Below are 19,779 nucleotides of genomic sequence, written 5' to 3'. Positions count from 1 at the left end.
TCATCCTGGCTCAGAAAGCTCCCCCACTGAGCACCTTGTGACCCCTACTCCTGCCCGCCAGAGAACAATCCTCCTTTGACTGTAATTTTCCTTTACCTACCCAAGTCCTATAAAACGGCCCCACCCTTATCTCCCTTCGCTGACTCTCTTTTCGGACTCAGCCCGCCTGCACCCAGGTGATTAAAAGCTTTATTGCTCACACAAAGCCTGTTTGGTGGTCTCTTCACACGGACGTGCATGACAGTGACCAACCCAATCTAAAGTACCCAGCAAGTCGCCAGGCATTGTGGCTCATGCGTGTAATCCCAGCACTTTGGGAGGCCGAGGTGGGAGGCTCACTTGAGGCCAGGAGTTTGAGACCACCCTGGCCAACATGGTGAAACCCTGTCTCTACTAAAAATACAAAAATTGGCTGTGCGCGGTGGCTCATGCCTGTAATCCCAGCACTTTGGAGGCTGAGACGGGCAGATCACGAGGTCAGGAGATCGAGACCATCCTGGCTAACACGATGAAACTCTGTCTCTACTAAAAATACAAAAAAAATTAGCCAAGTGTGGTGGCGGGTGCCTGTAGTCCCAGCTACTTGGGAGGCTGAGGCAGGAGAATGGCGTGAACCCGGGAGACAAGGCTTGCAGTGAGCCGAGATCGCGCCACTGCACTCCAGCCTGGGCAACAGAGTGAGACTCCGTCTCAAAAAAGAAAAATAACAACAATAATAATAATAATCATAATCATAATACAAAAAGTATCCAGGGGTGGTGCAGGCTGCCTGTAATCTCAGCTACTCAGGAGACTGAGGCATGAGAAATGCTTAAACTCAGGAGGCAGAGGTTGCAGTGAGCCGAGATAGTGCCACTGCAGTACAGCCTGGGCAATAGAGTGAGATTCCATCTCAAAAAGATAAATTAAAAAATTTAAAAAGTACCCCAAAAGTCTTTTCCAAGACTTAATTTTAATTATCTGCATAGGATTTATCACTAACTGGTGATTCTTTAAGGTGTTTGCTTCCCCCTACTAGAATGTAAGCTCTACAAGAATATTTTGTTTGATTGCTTCGCTGCTGTATTCTATTCCCAGTGTCTAGAACGTGCCTGAAACCTAGCAGACACTCAGTGTTTGTTAAATGAATAATCGAATACTAGTCCACCTACTAGGAGGGTTAAAGGCAGGGTTTCTAAAGTTGGAAGACCCAGAATGGAATCCTGGGCCACACACTCCTGTGATCTGCCGCAAGTTGTGGAACCTAAGGGTGTAAAATGGGGATTCCACCTCTGTGATAGGCGGAGCGAATGAAATGACATTTAAAAAGCACTCCCTTAGCTCCGTGGCTCAGGAATTAGAGCACTGGTCTAGTAAAGCATTCTTGCTCCCTCTCTCTCCCTTAAGCGCTCTCTTCTTTCCCCCTCCTGCTCAGCCCCTCACATGGCCACTTCTCTTCGGCTTTGCATGACACTCTAGAGTCTAGAATAAGCCTTTGAAATTTGCCGGGAATTAACGTCATCAGTCAGGAGGACCACAGCTACGCACGCGCGGGGCACCTCCTCTGTATCGCGCGCTAACTTTGCAGCCCCGCCAGCCAATCAGAGTTAGCGTCAAAGAACGAGTGCCGAGGACTCACCAATCGGAACTAGGAGGCGGGCCGCGGTGGAGGCAGTGGCGAGAGGGGGCGGGGACAAGGAGAGGGCACGCACAGTTCTCGCTGCCGGGGTCTCTGCCGGCCAATAGGAGAGGCCTAGGGTCTGAAGGCGGTGGGGCGTGGCATTGGCGGCTCCAGCCACGGGAGGCCGTCCCAGGGCGGGCCAATCGGAATAAGGAGGTGGGAGAAACCTAGCCAATTAGCGTGCAGGACGGGCAAGGAGGGAGGGGGCGGCGGAGTCTCTGCGGACACCGCCCGCTCCCTAGTTTCTGTCAGGGGAGCCGGGCGTGCAGAGGCGGCTGAGGAGGCGGGAAGGCGGCAGTGGTTGAAGGGGTGATTGCTGACTAGCGGGGAGGGAGTGGGCAGCGATGGTGATGGCGGCGAAGAAGGGCCCGGGCCCGGGCGGCGGGGTCAGCGGGGGCAAGGCGGAGGCGGAGGCGGCCTCGGAGGTGTGGTGCCGTCGGGTGCGGGAGCTGGGTGGCTGCAGCCAGGCCGGGAATCGCCACTGCTTCGAGTGCGCCCAGCGCGGGGTCACCTACGTGGATATCACCGTGGGCAGCTTCGTGTGCACCACCTGCTCCGGCCTCCTGTGAGTGACCGGGAGGGAGTGGCCGAGGTCGGCGTGGGGGGACCCCGGGGACCCGAGGACGGGGTGGGGAGGCCAGGGCTCCGAGGCGCGAGAGAAAGAGGCCGAGGTGAGGGGCGGCGGGGAGGTCAGGGAACGCGCCGGCTGTGGGGACGGGGTCGTCTGCTGCAGCGGTGTCGTGGGGAGGGGAAAGGGCAGGGGAGAAGAAGCAAGGCCGGAGTCGCGCTGCGGAGAGAAGGGTGGGGGTGCAGAAGGACGCCCGGAGAGGGACCGAGAAAGTCCCCAAGGGGGGCGAGGCAAACTGTAAGTGGGGAGGGAGAAAGTGCGGAGGATGGAAGGGAACTCGGGGTAGGATGGGGTGTCGGGACTTAAAGGGCCAGAAAATGACATGCACCTTTAGAGGGAACTTCGTGCAGATGGAAAGCAAAAAGGAAAAAGGTGGGGAAAGCCGGCCTGGAGATGAACGAGCACCTTTCTTCCTTCGGGCTTGTGTCCCTGCTGGAGTGTGAGATGCGGAAGCCAGCTGAAACTTGGTTGAAATTCCTATGATTAGAGTACAGGATTTTAAAATAAATTTTTTTTTTTTAATAGGCGAATTAACCCAGATTGACAGCCTAGAGATAGTAGCTGGAAGGGAGCCATGGTCCAGAGTTCAGGTGTAGATACTAATCTTAGCAGGGCTTTGAAATGTTACCCAGAAGGTAAAACTCTTATGAAGTCTAAGAGATGAAAGCCAATGGGTTACCCTGGTAGAGAGCTTAGCTTTTTCAAACGTTTGCACATCTAGGTGAGCCATCCTGAAGGTTAATCATTTACACCTTTAAGCTCCCTGTTGCCATGGCTGGATCCTGGTGGTAGCATCCAGGAAACTTTCTAGATTTTGGGGGGGCTTTGGTGCATCATCTGAGTGCTACACTTGGCATTGGTACTGTTCAGTCATGCCAGAGTGAATTTACAGCCACAGTTCTAGCCTAGATTTCTGGCTATATAGTAAGCCCCCCTCCACCCCCCTCTGCACTCCTCCTACCCCCAAATTAAAATATTTGGTGGCCGGGCGCGGTGGCTCAAGCCTGTAATCCCAGCACTCTGGGAGGCCGAGACGGGCGGATCACGAGGTCAGGAGATCGAGACCATCCTGGCTAACACGGTGAAACCCCGTCTCTACTAAAAAATACAAAAAAACTAGCCAGGCGTGGTGGCGGGCGCCTGTAGTCCCAGCTACTCAGGAGGCTGAGGCAAGAGAATGGTGTAAACCCGGGAGGTGGAGCTTGCAGTGAGCCGAGATCCGGCCACTGCACTCCAGCCTGGGCGACAGAGCGAGATTCTGTCTCAAAAAAAAGAAAAAAGAAAGATATTATTTGGTTAGATGCATGATTAACATCTGATATCAGGCCTGGATCTCTGCTTTTTTTTATAAGTTTGTCAAGGGATTTATTTTGACAATTTTTTAGTCTTAAGACTGTTGTTTTTGTTTTGTTTTTTAAAAAATGCTTCCCGGCCGGGCTCTGTGGCTCACTCCTGTAATCCCAGAACTTTGGGAGGCCGAGGCAGGCAGATCATGAGGTCAAGAGATCGAGACCATCCTGGCCAACATGGTGAAACCCCAACTCTACTAAAAATACAAAAATTAGCTGGACATGGTGTTGCGCACCTGTAGTCCCAGCTACTTGGGAGGCTGAGGCAGGAGAATCACTTGAACTCGGGAGGTGGAGGTTGCAGTGAGCCAAGATCATGCCACTGCACTTCAGCCTTGTTGACAGAGCAAGACACTGTCTCAAAAACAAACAAACAAACAAAAAAACCATTCCCTGTCTTGATACCTTTAGGAGCCAGGGAGCAAGAAGTATTGTTCTTGCAAGACAGATGGGAGAACAGAAGCAAAGAGAGGTTTTGTAACTTATCCAATGCCATATGGGGGTTGCTGTTTCCAACACTTGTTGTTTGATATTAGTGATGATCATGGCAGACCAGCAATGAGGATTTAGTTCTCCCAAGATGCAGTTTGGAATTATTTACTTCATTTTAACCTCCTTTGCTAAACCTCTCTGGGTTCTGATCAACCTCACTTGTGGGTTGTAAGGATGAATTCAACTTTGGTCTAAGTAAAAGCCATCGTGGCTCTTGGGATAATGATTGAGAACCCAAACAGTAATGTGTCATAAACTGAGATAGACTCAAATGAAGCAAGAGGATAGAGACTTGGAAGTGGGTGAAGAACTCTGGGGACAGATTGAGCAACGTTTAGGAATATGTATGGGGTCGGGCTCGGTGGCTCACGCCTGTAATTCCAACACTTTAGGAGGCCAAGGTGAGCAGATCACCTGAGGTCAGGAGTTTTGAGACCAGCCTGGCCAGCATGGCGAAACCTCATCTCTACTAAAAATACAAAAATTATCCAGGCATGGTGGCAGGCACCTGTAATTCCAGCTACTCAGGAGGCTGAGGCAGGAGAATTGCTTGAACCCAAGAGGCGGAGGTTGCAGTGAGCCAAGATCGCGCCACTGCACTCTCCAGCCTGGGTGACGAGCGAGACTCTGTCTCAAAAAAAAAAAAAAAAAGGGTAAAGTAGAAAGAGAAAGAGCTGATTCCTGAAGATCCTGCTATGAAAAGGGAAATCTCATTAGTCTGAAGAGAACTAAAGAGAAGCGGAAGGATGAAACTGATGGATAAAACTGAGTAAGTGGGAAGTGCTGACATTGTTATCATTATTTTGTAGATCTTTGTTAAAGTGTTCCACAGATAACATTTCCCTTATAATACCCCTCAATCAGGACACAAAGAAAGCTAAGTATCTGGGACACATTAAAACCTGGTTTCTTTTTTTTTTTTTTTTGAGATGGAGTCTCACTTGCTTAGGTGGGACTGCAATGGTGCGATCCCAGCTCACTGCAACCTCTGCCTCCCAGGTTTAAGCAATTGTCCTGCCTCAGCCTCCTGAGTAGCTGGGACTACAGGTATGCACCACCACATCTGGCTAATTTTTGTATTTTTAGTAGAGATGGGGTTTCACCATGTTGGCCAGGCTGGTCTCGAACTCCTGACCTCAAGTGATCCACCCGCCTCAGCCTCCCAAAGTGCTGGGATTACAGGTGTGAGTCATGGCACCCAGGCTGCTTAGCTTTTTGGTAAAGCATTATGAGACTAAACCAGGGAGTGATTCTCACGGTGGTGGATTTAGAGAGCATATTTTGGTGTTTGGGAAATGAGAAGCTAGACCAACCCTTTGTTAGCAGGAAATGAGAGTGAAGTGAAAGATCAAGAGGCTAGGCCAGTAAATGAAGCTGAATTGAAGGCATGTTGAGAGTTTAAGGAGAGAAATTTCAGGAGAAACTCTGCAAGAAAGCTGAAGTTTCCCTATAATTAACATGACAAGGGCGAGGCATATAATCCTTATAAAGGGGTCTTAACACAGTATTACTTGTGTCCCTTTGATGTGCTGTGGGAAGGAGTGGGAGCTGGCAGGTGGGCTGTAAGGCAGAATGTGAGGCAGGGGATGCTTATTTCTGAAGGCATGGCTCCATTAGCACGGAGACCAAGTAGCATCTTTTTTTTTTTTTGAGACGGAGTCTTGCTCTGTCGCCCGGGCTGGAGTGCAGTGGCTGGATCTCAGCTCACTGCAAGCTCCGCCTCCCGGGTTTACGCCATTCTCCCGCCTCAGCCTCCGGAGTAGCTGGGACTACAGGCGCCCGCACCTCGCCCGTCTAGTTTTTTTGTATTTTTTTAGTAGAGACAGGGTTTCACCGTGTTGGCCAGGATGGTCTTGATCTCCTGACATCGTGATCTGCCCATCTCGGCCTCCCAAAGTGCTGGGATTACAGGCTTGAGCCACCGCGCCCGGCTTCCAATTAGCATCTTAAATCCGCATGATTGATTACCTGTAGATTAGGGTTTATTGTTGGTGGGAAGTGAAAATTGTGGTCGGCTGACAGCCTGCACGTTCATTCATTCATTCGATCAGTCAACACGAACTTATTCAGTGCCTGTCAAGTGCCAGACACTGTTTTAGGTACTGGAGACACAGCAGTGATAAAGTTTGCATTTTCACAGAGCTGACATCCTAGTGGAAGCCACATAAAGAAATTGTTCTGTATTGCTAAAAGCTGTGAAGTAAAATGAAGCTCTGTGGGTTAGAGTGATACCAAACTGAGGTATGATACAAAGATAATTATTATTATTATTATTATCTTTATTAATAGTTGCCCAGGCTAGAGTGCAGTGGTGCGATCTCGGCTCACTGCAACCTCCACCTCCTGGGTTCAAGCGATTCTCCTGCCTCAGCCTCCCCAGGGAGCTGGGATTATAGGTGCCCGCCACCACGCCTGGCTAATTTTTTTGTTTTTAGTAGAGAGAGGGTTTCACCATGTTGGCCAGGCTGGTCTCAAACTCCTGACCTCAGGTGATCCACCTGCCTTGGCCCCCCAAAGTGCTAGGATTACAGGCATGAGCCACTGTGCCTGGCCTTGAGAAGAAATATTCTTTGTTAAAATGAAGAGGATTTTTTTTTTTTTTTTTTTTTTTTTTTGAGACGGAGTCTCGCCCTGTCGCCCGGGCTGGAGTGCAGTGGCCGTATCTCAGCTCACTGCAAGCTCCGCCTCCCGGGTTCACGCCATTCTCCTGCCTCAGCCTCCGGAGTAGCTGGGACTACAGACGCCCGCCACCTCGCCCCTCGCCCGGCTATTTTTTTGTATTTTTTAGTAGAGACGGGGTTTCACCGTGTTAGCCAGGATGGTCTCGATCTCCTGACTTCGTGATCCGCCCGTCTCGGCCTCCCAAAGTGCTGGGATTACAGGCTTGAGCCACCGCGCCCGGCCTCAAAGTGAAGAGGATATTGAGGGAAGAAATTGAAATACCACACTTAGCATCATAGTGATGCTTTCTCTCCAGAGAAAGGAGACAGCAGGATGACATTATTTTAAAGGCTAATTTTCTGTTCAGTATGTTATAAATATGTCTCCTTCATAAGGGAATAGAGTCGTCTGGGGGCAGTGAGCAAACTTCCTAGAATTCCCAGCTGGCTGGATTGGCCAATGTAGCAAAGTTGACGGTTCCTGCCAAAGTTGAATTTCCTAAGATCTGAAGAAAAACACGTATTTTAATATTGGTGGGTGCGTATGACTCTGCCTGCATCCCTGCATGTATGAGCTCATTCTTGTTCTCTCTCTTTAATGAGAAATATTTTCTCAGCTGTAGCAAAAACCTACAGCGTTGGTGTGAGGGCTTGAGAGAGAGGCTGCTAGTTTCTGCTGTTCCTAAATTTACATACATACTGCCACAATTGTAGGTCCCACACCTGACCTAGTTTTATTCATTTGGTTTTCTTCCAGTACCTAATTTCCTTAACCTAGATGTGGATCTGTTTAATTTCCCCAACATACACATATGCTTGTTTGTTTAGTTACATTTCTAACTCTTGGAGGATGAAATCTGTCATTTGAATCTTAAGACGGGGTAAAAATTGCTGCTAAAAAGCATCTATTTGCAAAGCAGTTCTTAAAATGTTCTTTCTTGTTCTGGTTTGCTTGAATGCTTCTGTGGATGAACTGTTCCTCAGAAAGAAAATGGATGTTGAGGCCTGAGATCTCATTGACATAAGGATGGACACTAACTTTGACACCCAATTTTTTCAGCAAAGTATGACACGTTTCCTTGATGTGGCTGTTTGGGTCCATCTTCAATCCATCATTCTTCAGGCGTTGGTAATAGATACTTATCTCTTCTACCCAAATTTACTGTGATCACAGGAGTCAGAATTAAGGTGGGCAGAGCTCTGGGCTGGGTGTCAAGAATGCACTTGACAGCTCTTTATTTGTGACAAGTTCCTGCCCTCCGTGTCCCTTACTTTCCCTGTCTGGTTTACTGATGGTTCTTAGTTGAAGCATTTTAATCTCCATGGGAGGAAAGGTATAATATGTTGTTCAATAATTCAGTACTTTTCCATCTGTCTGAGTTGGAGAGGTACACATGTACCTTGCCCCTGTTTTAGTCCCATCCCTCCATCCCCTCCTCTGTCATCTTTCATGTTGACCTCTGCTGGGCAGAGGTGGATAGTCTCACTAAATTACAGATTTAGGTGCTGTTTCATAAGGGGCGCATGAACCACTTGAAAAGCCCCTAAGGAAGTAATAAATTACTAAAGGGATGAGAAGAAGCTCAACGAGGGGTGGTGAGAGCAGTGAGGGCGGAGGGAGAAATGTAAAAAGGATTGAGGTTGAGCCTAAAGGGAAGGGCGGCTGGATGCTATCAGGAGTCTATCTGACTCTAATCAACAGGACAGCTGCTTATCATTGCTGCTGAGGAGGAACAAAGGAAATGGATTGAAGCAGAATTTAGATCAGGAGGAGGTTGCCTAAAATTAGTGAAATTGACCCTGGAGCAGGGTAATAGGAGAGCCTTCCTCTTAGGGACTATTGAAAGTTCCTAACAGGGACTCTTCATAGCGATGTTTGCATCCAAGATAAGAGCTAAACTGGTTTAGTTGTACCCTGTTCAGAAGCAGAGGAGTGAAATCCCAGAGCAGAGAAACACGATCTGGGGCGTATGAATCTGAACACAAATGTTCAAAGGCAAGGATTTCCCAAGTCCAAATTTGGCACAAATGAAAAAGAACTTGGGTGCTGGGTGGAACTGGTTTTTTTCCATTGTTGACCTGGCAGAACTTTCTTATCTGAGCAGCTGAGCAGGTTTGATGCTTTTATGAAGCAAGATAGAAGCAAAAATATGGGCCAGCATGAGGGTGATGATCACAGAAAAACAAAAGGTGTGGTATTTGTGGAAATAGTACTATGCTTAATGGAATCAGAGGGGAGATGGGAGGGAGGGAAAGAGAGGACCGGGCAGACGTTAGCCACTACACATACAAATGGCTTCAGCTGCCAAATAATTCAGACTACTTCAAATGCCCTTTAGGTGCCCTGTGAAAAAGAAACTGAAGTGGATAAAGACAACCTGACTGACTGGAGTCTTGAGTCCTAGTAATAATGTACTTTCAATTGGAAAAACTTACTGTATTCTGAGAAAATAAATTGATCTTTGTTCCTCCCCAGCACTTCCTGGTTAGAAATACCAGAATGAATTTACTGTGATTTCTTCTTTTGGGAGGAACCTGAGAGTTATGTTGGGGAACTGGGTGCAAGTAGGAGAGCTGGGCCTGTTTAATTCCAGGCCAGTGACTCACATCTGGTCCACTGCATGACCCTGGTATATACCCAGTGAAATGCAGCATACCTAGGCCACATGATTTTAGCTACCAGGAGGAAGGGGGCTCTTGTTTCTAAATTGCTTCTTTTGGCCAGCAGTGGCCTCTCTCTGATTCAGAAAGAAAAACTCTGACTCATAGGCCATGTAACTAGGCCCCCTTCCTAGGCTGCAGTGTTGCCTTGTAGAGAATTCTCCCTGCCCCCAGACTGTGGCTCTGGTTGTACAAAATCCAGTCTACAGACATCAAGGTCAGAGCAATGCTTTTTGTACTGTGCTATGGAAACATCCTGTTCCATCAGATTCATTTGGCCCAAAGCACCTAAATCATTTCTTATTTTCTCTGCCTTCCCATCATCCTATCACATCCGTCCCGTCCCCCCCCCCCCCGCCCCCCGCCCCCACCAAGAATAAACTCTTTTAGTCCAGGCTCAACCGTAAGTTCTGTTCTAAGCATCCCATCTTGATTGATGCCTGGGTTGAGTCCCGCCTCCTCCCCCTAACAAGGAAGCACACCTCCCTGTTTACAGTTCGCTGACAGTTCCTGGTTATCCATTCAGGAAATGTCAATGACCTTTTTGTGATAGGCTTAGAATCTGTTTTTCTAGTGTAAATATAATACGTTTTACCTTCCCCATGACCGTTTCTCTTCCTTCCGCAACTGCTGCATCCTGGAGTCACGTTCTCCCTGATATATCAGTGCCTGACTGAATAGAACCCTACTGCAGTGAGAAGTACCATTGTCCAGGCTTCCTGGGTTCTTCTTGTGAGCTCCTGGTGATAAGATAATTCGGTCCTATAATTTTTGTATCCCCCACAGTGCCTCCTATAATGCCTTGTGTTTTGGCAAAGTAAATTTTGTTTGTAGGAGGTGAAGGAGAAGACCTTTGAGATCACAGGGACAGTGAGGTCTGGCTAGACTTCAGAAAGCCCTGACATTCTGAAGGGGAAGGGCCTATTGGTTAAGGTGAGAAAGGGTATAAAAGCAGGCTGGCTAGAATTAAAAGCAAAACCAAACCAAGCCATTAGCAAGAGAGGCCTTAGGAGAGAGAACCGACTATCTCTGAAATGTGCTCGACTATCTCTGAAATGTGATCAGAAGACAGTCTTTAGGGCAGATCGAGCTTAAGAGCTATTGTTTGATATGTAGTAACAAAGCCTTGCTTTTGTTTTTCCCTGAGCTTATCTTTCCTTGGGGGCATCAGTCCTCTTTGATATTGCTTGTCTTTTTTATAAGAGCATTTTTGATACCCTTTATACCTAAAGGTCTAGCAGCAGAATTGCTGCAAACAGCGTCAACTGGAGCCTCCAGTGTCCTGTCCTTTGTTAAAATCCCATAATGAGTAATTTATCATCCGCAGGGTGGCCGCCCTTTACTGTTCACTCTGTACTGAGTCCGCCCACTCCCTGCCCCCCACCCCCGGCCCCCGCCCCGCTTTTGCTTACAGGCTCACTGCCATTCTCCCAGACTTGGCAGGAACACTTGGATTCTATGTGTGCACCTGTTAGTGTGAATGTATGTTTTCCCTACCTTCTTTGTGAATTTTCAGGATTTTCATCTGTTAAGTATTTTTGTCTCTTTTTCCCCCTTTGCTCTTCCTGAGGACGTTGTCAGCCAGGACCCTATTCTAGATTTTTATTTGAACAACTCGATTTGGCCATTTTTTTCCCATGAGAGTAGAAGTCTGAAGAGGCCTCATCTGCTGAGACTGCTTCCCTCCTGGTCCCAGGGTCTAGCTTGTTTTGATTTGGGCAGTTTTGTTTTAATCCAATGAGGGTAGTAGACCTAGACCAGAATACAACTTAAGGTGCAAGGACAGGGGAACCTATGAAGGCCTGCCTGGCTTGGCCCCAAGTTTCCTCTATTAGAACACTCCTGAGACCAGTTAAGTGGGGACAAGGAAGCTTTCTCTTCTCTTGTAATCTCCACAGGGTTCCTGGAGGCAGAACTGGATTCCCAGGGAGTTAACAGAACATACAGAGGAGGCACAAAAGCATTGCCACAGGATACATATTCCTCACCCATGCCAGCCTCATAGCTCATGGTTGAACTTGACTTCTTGCTTTACTGAGAGTTATAGAAATAAGAAAGTCAAATATTTCTTTTCCTAGAGATGGCTTCCTGAAAGAGAGGGACCCTCTCCATCCCACCATCACTCCACCCTTCTGTGTAGACTCAAGGAGGGCCAGCTGGGCTAGAGACATTTTTGTCACCAAATCCTGTCTTTGTTAGTGTTATCAAGAATAGTCCTGGGCCTTCATTTTTGCCTTCCCTCATGCTTGAGGGATTTGTGTTTTTCTGGGCCCTGGTACCTTGGGGATGGGCTGCAGGTCTAAAGCAATGATAAAGTAGGAAATGGGAAGTGGTCACGCATCTGAGTTCCCAGAAGTACCCCCTCGACCTACAAGCTGAACACTGAAACTACTGGGATCTGAGCCAGGCTAGAGGAGGCTTCTGGACGGGCGGGCTCTGCCTTTCCTCTCCGGAACGACTGGGATCACAGGGTGTTCCTGACTCTCTCTTCCCTGTCTCTTTGGAGACTTCTTTTTTTTTTTTTTTTTTTTGGTGGTGGGAGCGGGGCGGGGGGACAGAGTCTTGCTCTGTTGCCCAGGCTGGAGTGCAGTGGCGTGATTTCAGCTCACTGCAGCCTCTGCCTCGCAGGTTCAAGATATTCTCGTGCCTCAGCCTCCTGAGTAGCTGGGATTACAGCTACTACCACGCCCGGCTAATTTTTGTATTTTTAGTAGAGATGGGGTTTCACCATGTTGGCCAGACTGGTGTTGAACTCCTGGCCTCAAGTGAGCTGCCTGCCTCAGCCTTCTAAAGTGCTGGGATTAAAGAGGCTGTACCTGGCCTCTCTGGAGACTTCTGATGTCTCCAAAATATTCCAAATATTCCAAATATTTCCCTTCCTTCCTGGAATTAGGAAGTAGCTTCAGATGGGGGGGTTCTGGCCGGGCGCGGTGGCTCAAGCCTGTAATCCCAGTACTTTGGGAGTCCGAGACGGGTGGATCAGAGGTCAGGAGATCGAGACCATCCTGGCTAACACGGTGAAACCCTGTCTCTACTAAAAAATACAAAAAAACTAGCCGGGTGAGGTGACGGGCGCCTGTAGTCCCAGCTACTCGGGACGCTGAGGCAGGAGAATGGCGTAAACCCAGGAGGCGGAGCTTGCAGTGAGCTGAGATCTGGCCACCGCACCCCAGCCTGGGCTACAGAGTGAGACTCCATCTCAAAACAACACAAAAAAAGATGGGGGGGTTCTATCTGAGCTTAGTTTATACGCTATTGTTTTCACCCTTTCTCCCTCCTCCCCCTCCCATGAACAGCCTGCCGTGCTAACTGCATTATACTTCTCTTTCTTCCTGTTTCTCTCCCGCAGGAGAGGGCTGAATCCCCCTCATCGTGTCAAGTCAATCTCCATGACAACTTTCACTGAGCCTGAAGTAGTATTCCTACAATCCCGTGGAAATGAGGTAAGCTGCCACCGATGGAGTGGTGAGAAGGTCGCCCTATCTGCAGGTGGGGCTTTGTCTCAAGATTGTAGGGAAACCTTACAGTTTCATTTTTGGTTTTCTCTGAATTTTTTCATATGTATGATTTCTTTCCTTAGGTATATTTGTATATTTACAGAATCTTTATTCTGTTATACAAATCGTGGTTTGTCTAAGCTCCTTTTTCAGGAGTCAGGGGAAGTAGCAATATCTTTGTAGGATGTGGCAGCTGAGCAATGGAGGGGTAGAATGATCAGAGCTCCAGAGCATGAGCATTCAGAGTTGACTGGGCCAGCCTCTCTGAGGAAGCTCTCCTGGAGCCAGCTCTGCTGCCTTAAGCCTTGACCACCTGGATTTAAGTGCATATCTTTTACTTGAAAGTGACTTGTAAATCCCTTCCCTAGCTAAATCTGCCAATCAGAAGTTGCTATCCTTGGCGTTAGCAGTACCCCTAGCTTATGGGTGATTGGTTTACTTAGAGGGTGTCCTCAAGGGCCTCTGGAGGTGTCCTGGAAGCCAGAGCTCTGAAAATTGTCCCAGACCCTACACTTATTGAAATTTAATTCTCCATAATTCTTATGGCCCTCTATTTTCCTTTTTCAATACATGTCACAAAATGTGATTATAACTTTAGTTTTATTTATCTAAGACATGACCGCCCCATTGGATTATAAACTCTGCAAGGACAGGAATCATATCTGGTTTGTAGATAGACTCAGATCCTAGCAGTATATTTTTATTTATAATACAGGAGGCAGGAGAATCGCTTAAACCCCGGAGGTGGAGGTTGCAGTGAGCCGAGATCGTGCCACTGCACTCCAGCCTGGTGACAGAGTGAGAATCCATCTCAAAAAAAAAAAAAAAAAGGAAGTGGTATCTTTTATATTTTCCTGCTTTCTGCTCCCACTCCTCTGACACCTTCATTCTTTTAGGTTTGCCGGAAGATTTGGCTGGGTCTATTTGATGCTCGGACATCTTTAGTACCAGATTCCAGGGATCCTCAGAAAGTGAAGGAGTTTCTCCAGGAAAAATATGAGAAGAAGAGATGGTAAGGAGTAGGAAAGAGGTTGCTATGGAAACGTGTTCAAGACATTCTGCATCTGACAGTCCAGTTTCTAGAGTTGAATTTGACCTTCTCACAAAGGCTAGACTTGGGTTGAGTCTGTTCCACTCACATTCAGTTATGGGTAAAATAAATCTACATGAAAGGACAACTTGTTCTCAGTCACTAACCCTGCAGATTTTATGTCCTTTCTTTTGGGGAGATAATAGACTGATTAGAGTCGGGAGGTAGGTCTGTGTGTGTTCATTTTTATAGCTCAGCTGATCTTGTATATGGGGAGAGATGGCAGGAAGCACACATCCTATAGTTTTATTCCTTTAACCCATCATTTCATGATTTTTTTTTTTTTTTTTTTTGAGACCAGGTCTCACTCTGTTGCCCAGGTTACAGTGCAGTGCCACAGTCACAGCTTTCTGCAGGCCTCAGCTTCTTGGAGCTCAGGTGATCCTCCTACCTCATCCTCCCCAGTAACTGGGACTACAGGTGTGTGCCACCATGCCTGGCTAATTTTTATATTTTTTTTAGAGATGGGGTTTCACCATGTTGCCCAGGCTAGTCTCAAACTCCTGGGCTCAAGTGATCTGCCCGCCTTGGCCTCCCAAAGTGCTGGGATTACAGGCGTGAGCCACCACGCCCAGCCTTGTTTCATGATTTATATGTACAGTCAGCCCTCTGTGTCTGTAGGTTCTGCATCCATGGATCCAATCAACGTCACATCAAAAATATTTGGGAAAACAGGCCATGCACGGTGGCTCACTCCTGTAATCCCAGCACTTTGGGAGGCTGAGGTGAGCAGACCACTTGAGGTCAGGAGTTTGAGACCAGCCTGGCCAACATGGTGAAACTCTGTCCCTACTAAAAATTTAAAAAAAAAATTAGCTGAGTGTGGTGGTGGACACCTGTAATCCCAGCTACTCTTGAGGCTGAGGCAGGAAAATCGCTTGAACCCAGGAGGCGGAGGTTGCAGTGAACTGAGATCGTGCCACTGTACTCCACCCTGGGCAAAGAAAGAGACTCTGTCTCAAAAAAAAAGGAGGAGGGGAGGGGAACACAAAAAATAACAATACAACAATAAAAAATAATACAAATAAGGCCAGGCATGGTGGCTCATGCCTGTAATCCCAGCACTTCGGGAGGCCGAGGTGGGTATATCACAGGGTCAGGAGTTCAAGACTAGCCTGGCCAACATGGTGAAACCCCGTCTCTACTAAAAATATAAAAAATTAGCCAGGCGTGGTGGTGGCCACCTGTAATCCCAGCTACTCGGGAGGCTGAGGCAGAGAACTGCTTGAACCCGGGAGGCTGAGGTTGCAGTAAGCCAAGATCGTTCCACTGTACTCCAGCCTGGGCGACAGAGTGAGACTCTGTCTCAAAAAAAAAAAAAAATAGGCTGGGCGTGGTGGCTCAAGCCTGTAATCCCAGCACTTTGGGAGGCCGAGACGGGCAGATCACGAGGTCAGGAGATCGAGACCATCCTGGCTAACACGGTGAAACCCTGTCTCTACTAAAAAAAATACAAAAAATGAGCCGGGCGAGGTGGCGGGCGCCTGTAGTCCCAGCTACTCGGGAGGCTGAGGCAGAAGAATGGCGTAAACCCGGGAGGCGGAGCTTGCAGTCAGCTGAGATCTGGCCACAGCACTCCAGCCTGGGTGGCAAAGCGAGACTCCGTCTCAAAAAAAAAAAATAATAATAATAATAATAATACAAATAAAAAGCAATACAATATAGCAACTATTTGCATGTCATTTACATTGTATTAGGTATTATAAGTAACCTATAGATGATTTAAAGTATATTAGGATGTACATATTTGATATGCAAATACTTCACCATTTTATATAAGAGACTTGAGCACCCTGTCCTCTGATTATGGAATTGTCGGGGGATCGTGGAACCAGTTCCCTGGGAATACCATGAGACAACTATATTTTGTCTTTCTGATGAAGGAAACAACATCTACATTCTACCGTACCTTTCCTCTCCCCTGGTATCACTTCTTGTGGGATCTCTGGGGTGTGTACATGTTGGGAGGTAACTGTGAGGTAGAGAAGAGAATGCAGAGAACAAAGAGATTGATGTGGATAAGACCACACTGTGGAGTCCCTCCTAGGGATGTCCTCAGGATTAAGATGACACTTACCGAGCAGGGGCCACTGACACTGTAGTGGAAGGGAATTGTCTCGGCAGTAGCAGGAGCTGGCAGGATAGAAGTGTAGATTGTCAGCACCTAGAGGATGAGGTGGCAGGTAGCTTTTCTGTGGAACTGAGAAGAAGGAGTCTGAAGAAACACCCAGGAAATAAAAGAGGGGGACCTTTGCCAGGTGCGGTCGCTCACGCCTGTAATTCCAGAACTTTGGAGACTAAGGCAGGAGGATCACTTGAGGCCAAGAAGTTGAGACCAGCCTGGGCAACATAGCGAGACCTCGTCTCTACAAATAATTAAAAAATTAGCCAGGCATGGTAGTGTGTACTTGTGGTCCCAGCTACTTGGGAGGCTGAGGCAGGAGGATCACTTGAGCCTGGGTGGTTAAGGCTGCGATGAGCCAACATTGCCCCACTGCACTCCAGCCTGGGTGACAGAGCGAGACCCTGTCTCAAAAAAACCAAAAGATATTCAAGGGGATGCTCAAGATAGGCAGAACTTTGCTAAGTTGCTTGGTTCCCTTCAAAAAAGGGAATTAGTAGAGAAACATGAGCATAGATTTTGACTCCTGTAACCTATGTCTTCCCAGACACCTAAGCTGAGCATTGTCCAAAGTTTTATCCCTCTCTTTACAGCCTAACTCTTCTTTCTCAAAGGTATGTCCCCCCAGACCAAGTCAAGGGGCCCGCTTATACCAAAGGCAGTGCCTCCACCCCTGTGCAGGGCTCCATCCCAGAAGGGAAGCCCCTTCGGACACTTCTGGGTGATCCTGCACCGTCTCTCTCAGTTGCTGCCTCCACCTCGAGCCAGGTAACTCTCAGATCTGCTCCTCATGTTTCTGTTGAGATTTGGGAGACAGGAGTGTCAGTTTCCTCAATCAGATTCCCCGGACTTAGCAGACAACAGTGCAGGAGCTGTGAGTTGGTTCTCGGTCCTGCTGTTAACCTGTATCTTGTATTTGTCACTTCTGGACCTCATATGTTTTGGAAGTCAGAACCCAACAGGAAGTGGTATTTAGGGAAGTCAGAATATCAGCTCCAAACCTGAGCATTCCATCAAAGAAACACAGAAGAGGCTGGGATATGGTGTCCAATACCTGGGAAAGTTGAGGAGTAACAGCCGTGGGGGCAGTGTTGGGCAACATTCCTGTATATCTCAGGGTTACCTTGGCTCATGTGCTGTAAAATGTGTGGTTCTTGGAACAGGTGTACTGAGAAGACGAGGATGATATGAGCTGTAAGAGGGGCTAAGGCAGCTCCTGCCCTGGAAACTTTTAGGTTGAGGGCAGTTACTCACTGTCTTCTCTCTCCACCTGCCTATCTAAGGGCAACCTGGGGAGCCAGAGGAGGGCCTGAGTTATGTCTGGGATTCTAAGGGCTGTATGCAATTCCTTCTCCTCCAAGCCCGTCAGTCAGTCTCACGCTCGGACATCCCAGGCCCGGAGCACTCAGCCACCTCCCCACTCCTCTGTCAAAAAAGCCAGTACTGACCTGCTGGCTGACATTGGTGGAGACCCCTTTGCTGCACCCCAGACGGCACCAGCTTTTGCTGCATTCCCTGCCTTTGGGGGTAAGTGAGTTTTGGTATGGGACCCTCCCTACAGCATATATACTTACAACATGAGAGATACAGTCCCTGGAGGTGACCCTGACTCTAGATCTCATGCAAACAAACGTGAAGGTCACTCTGAAGCAGCAAGGCTGGGAGGATCGGGGTCAAATAAGTACAGCCAGGATTATGTGTGGGAGTTTGATCCTAAAACATTACAGTTGAGGGCTCCTAGCACTTCCTTTTAGAACACTGGAAATAGCCTTTTACTGTTTTCTCTCTCTGTTAAAATGGGAGGACGAGGATTATCATGTGTTCCATTTCACCAAAGATTATTCTTCCCCCAAATCAGCAATAGCAAGTGGAGGGTTGAGCAGCGTAGAATCTGTTTTCCTTTTTTAAAAATTTTCAAGCTAGGCCGGGTGCGGTGGCTCAAGCCTGTAATCCCAGCACTTTGGGAGGCCGAGACGGGCGGATCACAAGGTCAGGAGATCGAGACCATCCTGGCGAACACAGTGAAACCCCGTCTCTACTAAAAATACAAAAAAACAAAACTAGCCGGGCGAGGTGGCGGGCGCCTGTAGTCCCAGCTACTTGGGAGGCTGAGGCAGGAGAGTGGTGGGAACCTGGGAGGCGGAGCTTGCAGTGAGCTGAGATCCAGCCACTGCACTCCAGCCTGGGCGACAGAGCAAGACTCCGCCTCAAAAAAATAAAAAAATAAAAAAAATAAAATAAAAATTTCAAGCTGGACACAGTGGCTCACACCTGTAATCCTAGCATTTGAGAGGCTGAGGCAGGCAGATCACCTGAGGTCAGGAGTTCAAGACCAGCCAGGCCAACATAGTGAAACCCCGTCTCTACTAAAAAGAAAAAAGAAAAAATTAGCCAAGTGTGGTGGCACGTGCCTGTAGTCCCAGCTACTCGGGAGGCTGAGGCAGGAGAATTGCTTGAACCTGGGAGGTGAGGTTGCAGTGAGCCGCAATCTTGCCACTGCACTTCAGCCTGGGTGACAGAATGAGACTCCGTCTCAAAAAAATAAAAAATGCAAGCTCCTTCCTCCATGAAAAAAAATTTTCATGCCCCATACTAGGCCCTGACAAAAATGTTAATGCCTCATGGAGTAAGGATAGAAGAGGGCAGGGAGTGAACCTGGAGGCCCTGGGTGCCCCTGTCCCCCTGTGTGGGTCTGGCTCTTGGCCCCAGGCCCCACCCATTTCCCTCTGAAGAGGACCCTGTGGAAAGGCAGATGTCCCATAAGAGTGGCCTTTGGCCTTTAGAATTAGTAGATATATTACATAGATGGGCATATACATTTTCTTTTCTTTTTCTGTTTTTGTTTTGTTTTTGTTTTTGTTTTTGTTTTGAGTCAGAGTCTCATTCTGTCACCCAGGCCAGAGTAGAGTGGCACAATCTCGGCTCACTGTAACCTCCACCTCCCAGGTTTAAGCAATTCTCATGCCTTAGCCTCTCAGGTAGCTGGGATTACAGGCATGTACCACCACAGCCAGCTAATGTTTATATTTTTAGTAGAGAGAGGGTTTTACCATGTTGGCCAGGCTGGTCTTGAACATCTGACCTCAATTGATCTGCCCACCTCGGCCTCCCAAAGTGCTGGGATTACAGGCGTGAGCTACCACACCTGACAATTTTCTGTATAACCTTTATGTTTCTTCCACCTACAGGTCAGACACCTTCCCACGGGGGCTTTGCCAACTTTGATGCCTTCAGCAGTGGCCCCAGCCCTTCTGTGTTCGGAAGCCTCCCTCCAGCTGGTCAAGCCCCGTTCCAGGCCCAGCCAACTCCTGCGGGTAAACTCTGCCCCACTGGCTTCCTTTCTCTTCCAACCGTGTCCGTTTGTTCATGTCCATAAATCAGCCTTCATTCATATCCTCACTATCCTAAAGAGCAAAGCAGCAAAGCACAAAGAGAAGCAGCTCCAGGAGAGGATGAGCGTGTCTGACACATTCTTATCAGGGAGAGGGGGCTCTACTGTTCTGCTTTTTCATGAAAGGAAAATGACTAAGATTGCAGCAGGAGCTGTGTGGGTTATACACTAGGAAACTTTTCACTAGAAAGTATGGAAGACCTGAGTCCTAGAAAAATTGAAAACGGAT

The 19,779-nt window shown here is 48.1% G+C and overlaps 1 protein-coding gene across 3 annotated transcripts in view; it reads left to right on the top strand.

The window, feature by feature from the left end:
* The first annotated feature begins 1,837 nt into the window (after window positions 1-1,837).
* AGFG2 (ArfGAP with FG repeats 2) overlaps window positions 1,838-19,779 on the top strand; it is a 30,627-nt gene continuing 12,685 nt past the window's right edge. For all 3 annotated transcript variants that reach the window (XM_010377715.1, XM_030933267.1, XM_010377714.1), the window contains exons 1-6: window positions 1,838-2,225; window positions 12,800-12,893; window positions 13,844-13,959; window positions 16,774-16,927; window positions 17,521-17,686; window positions 19,348-19,473. In XM_010377715.1, the coding sequence (XP_010376017.1) occupies window positions 2,005-2,225; window positions 12,800-12,893; window positions 13,844-13,959; window positions 16,774-16,927; window positions 17,521-17,686; window positions 19,348-19,473 (877 nt within the window). In that variant the 5' untranslated portion in view covers window positions 1,838-2,004. The remainder of the gene's footprint in view (window positions 2,226-12,799; window positions 12,894-13,843; window positions 13,960-16,773; window positions 16,928-17,520; window positions 17,687-19,347; window positions 19,474-19,779) is intronic.

Source organism: Rhinopithecus roxellana, chromosome 6 (assembly GCF_007565055.1).
Source record: "Rhinopithecus roxellana isolate Shanxi Qingling chromosome 6, ASM756505v1, whole genome shotgun sequence".
NCBI classification, from domain to species: domain Eukaryota; kingdom Metazoa; phylum Chordata; class Mammalia; order Primates; family Cercopithecidae; genus Rhinopithecus; species Rhinopithecus roxellana.
The sequence above is the reverse complement of the archived record's forward strand: the minus strand, read 5'-3'. Positions and strand labels throughout refer to the sequence as shown.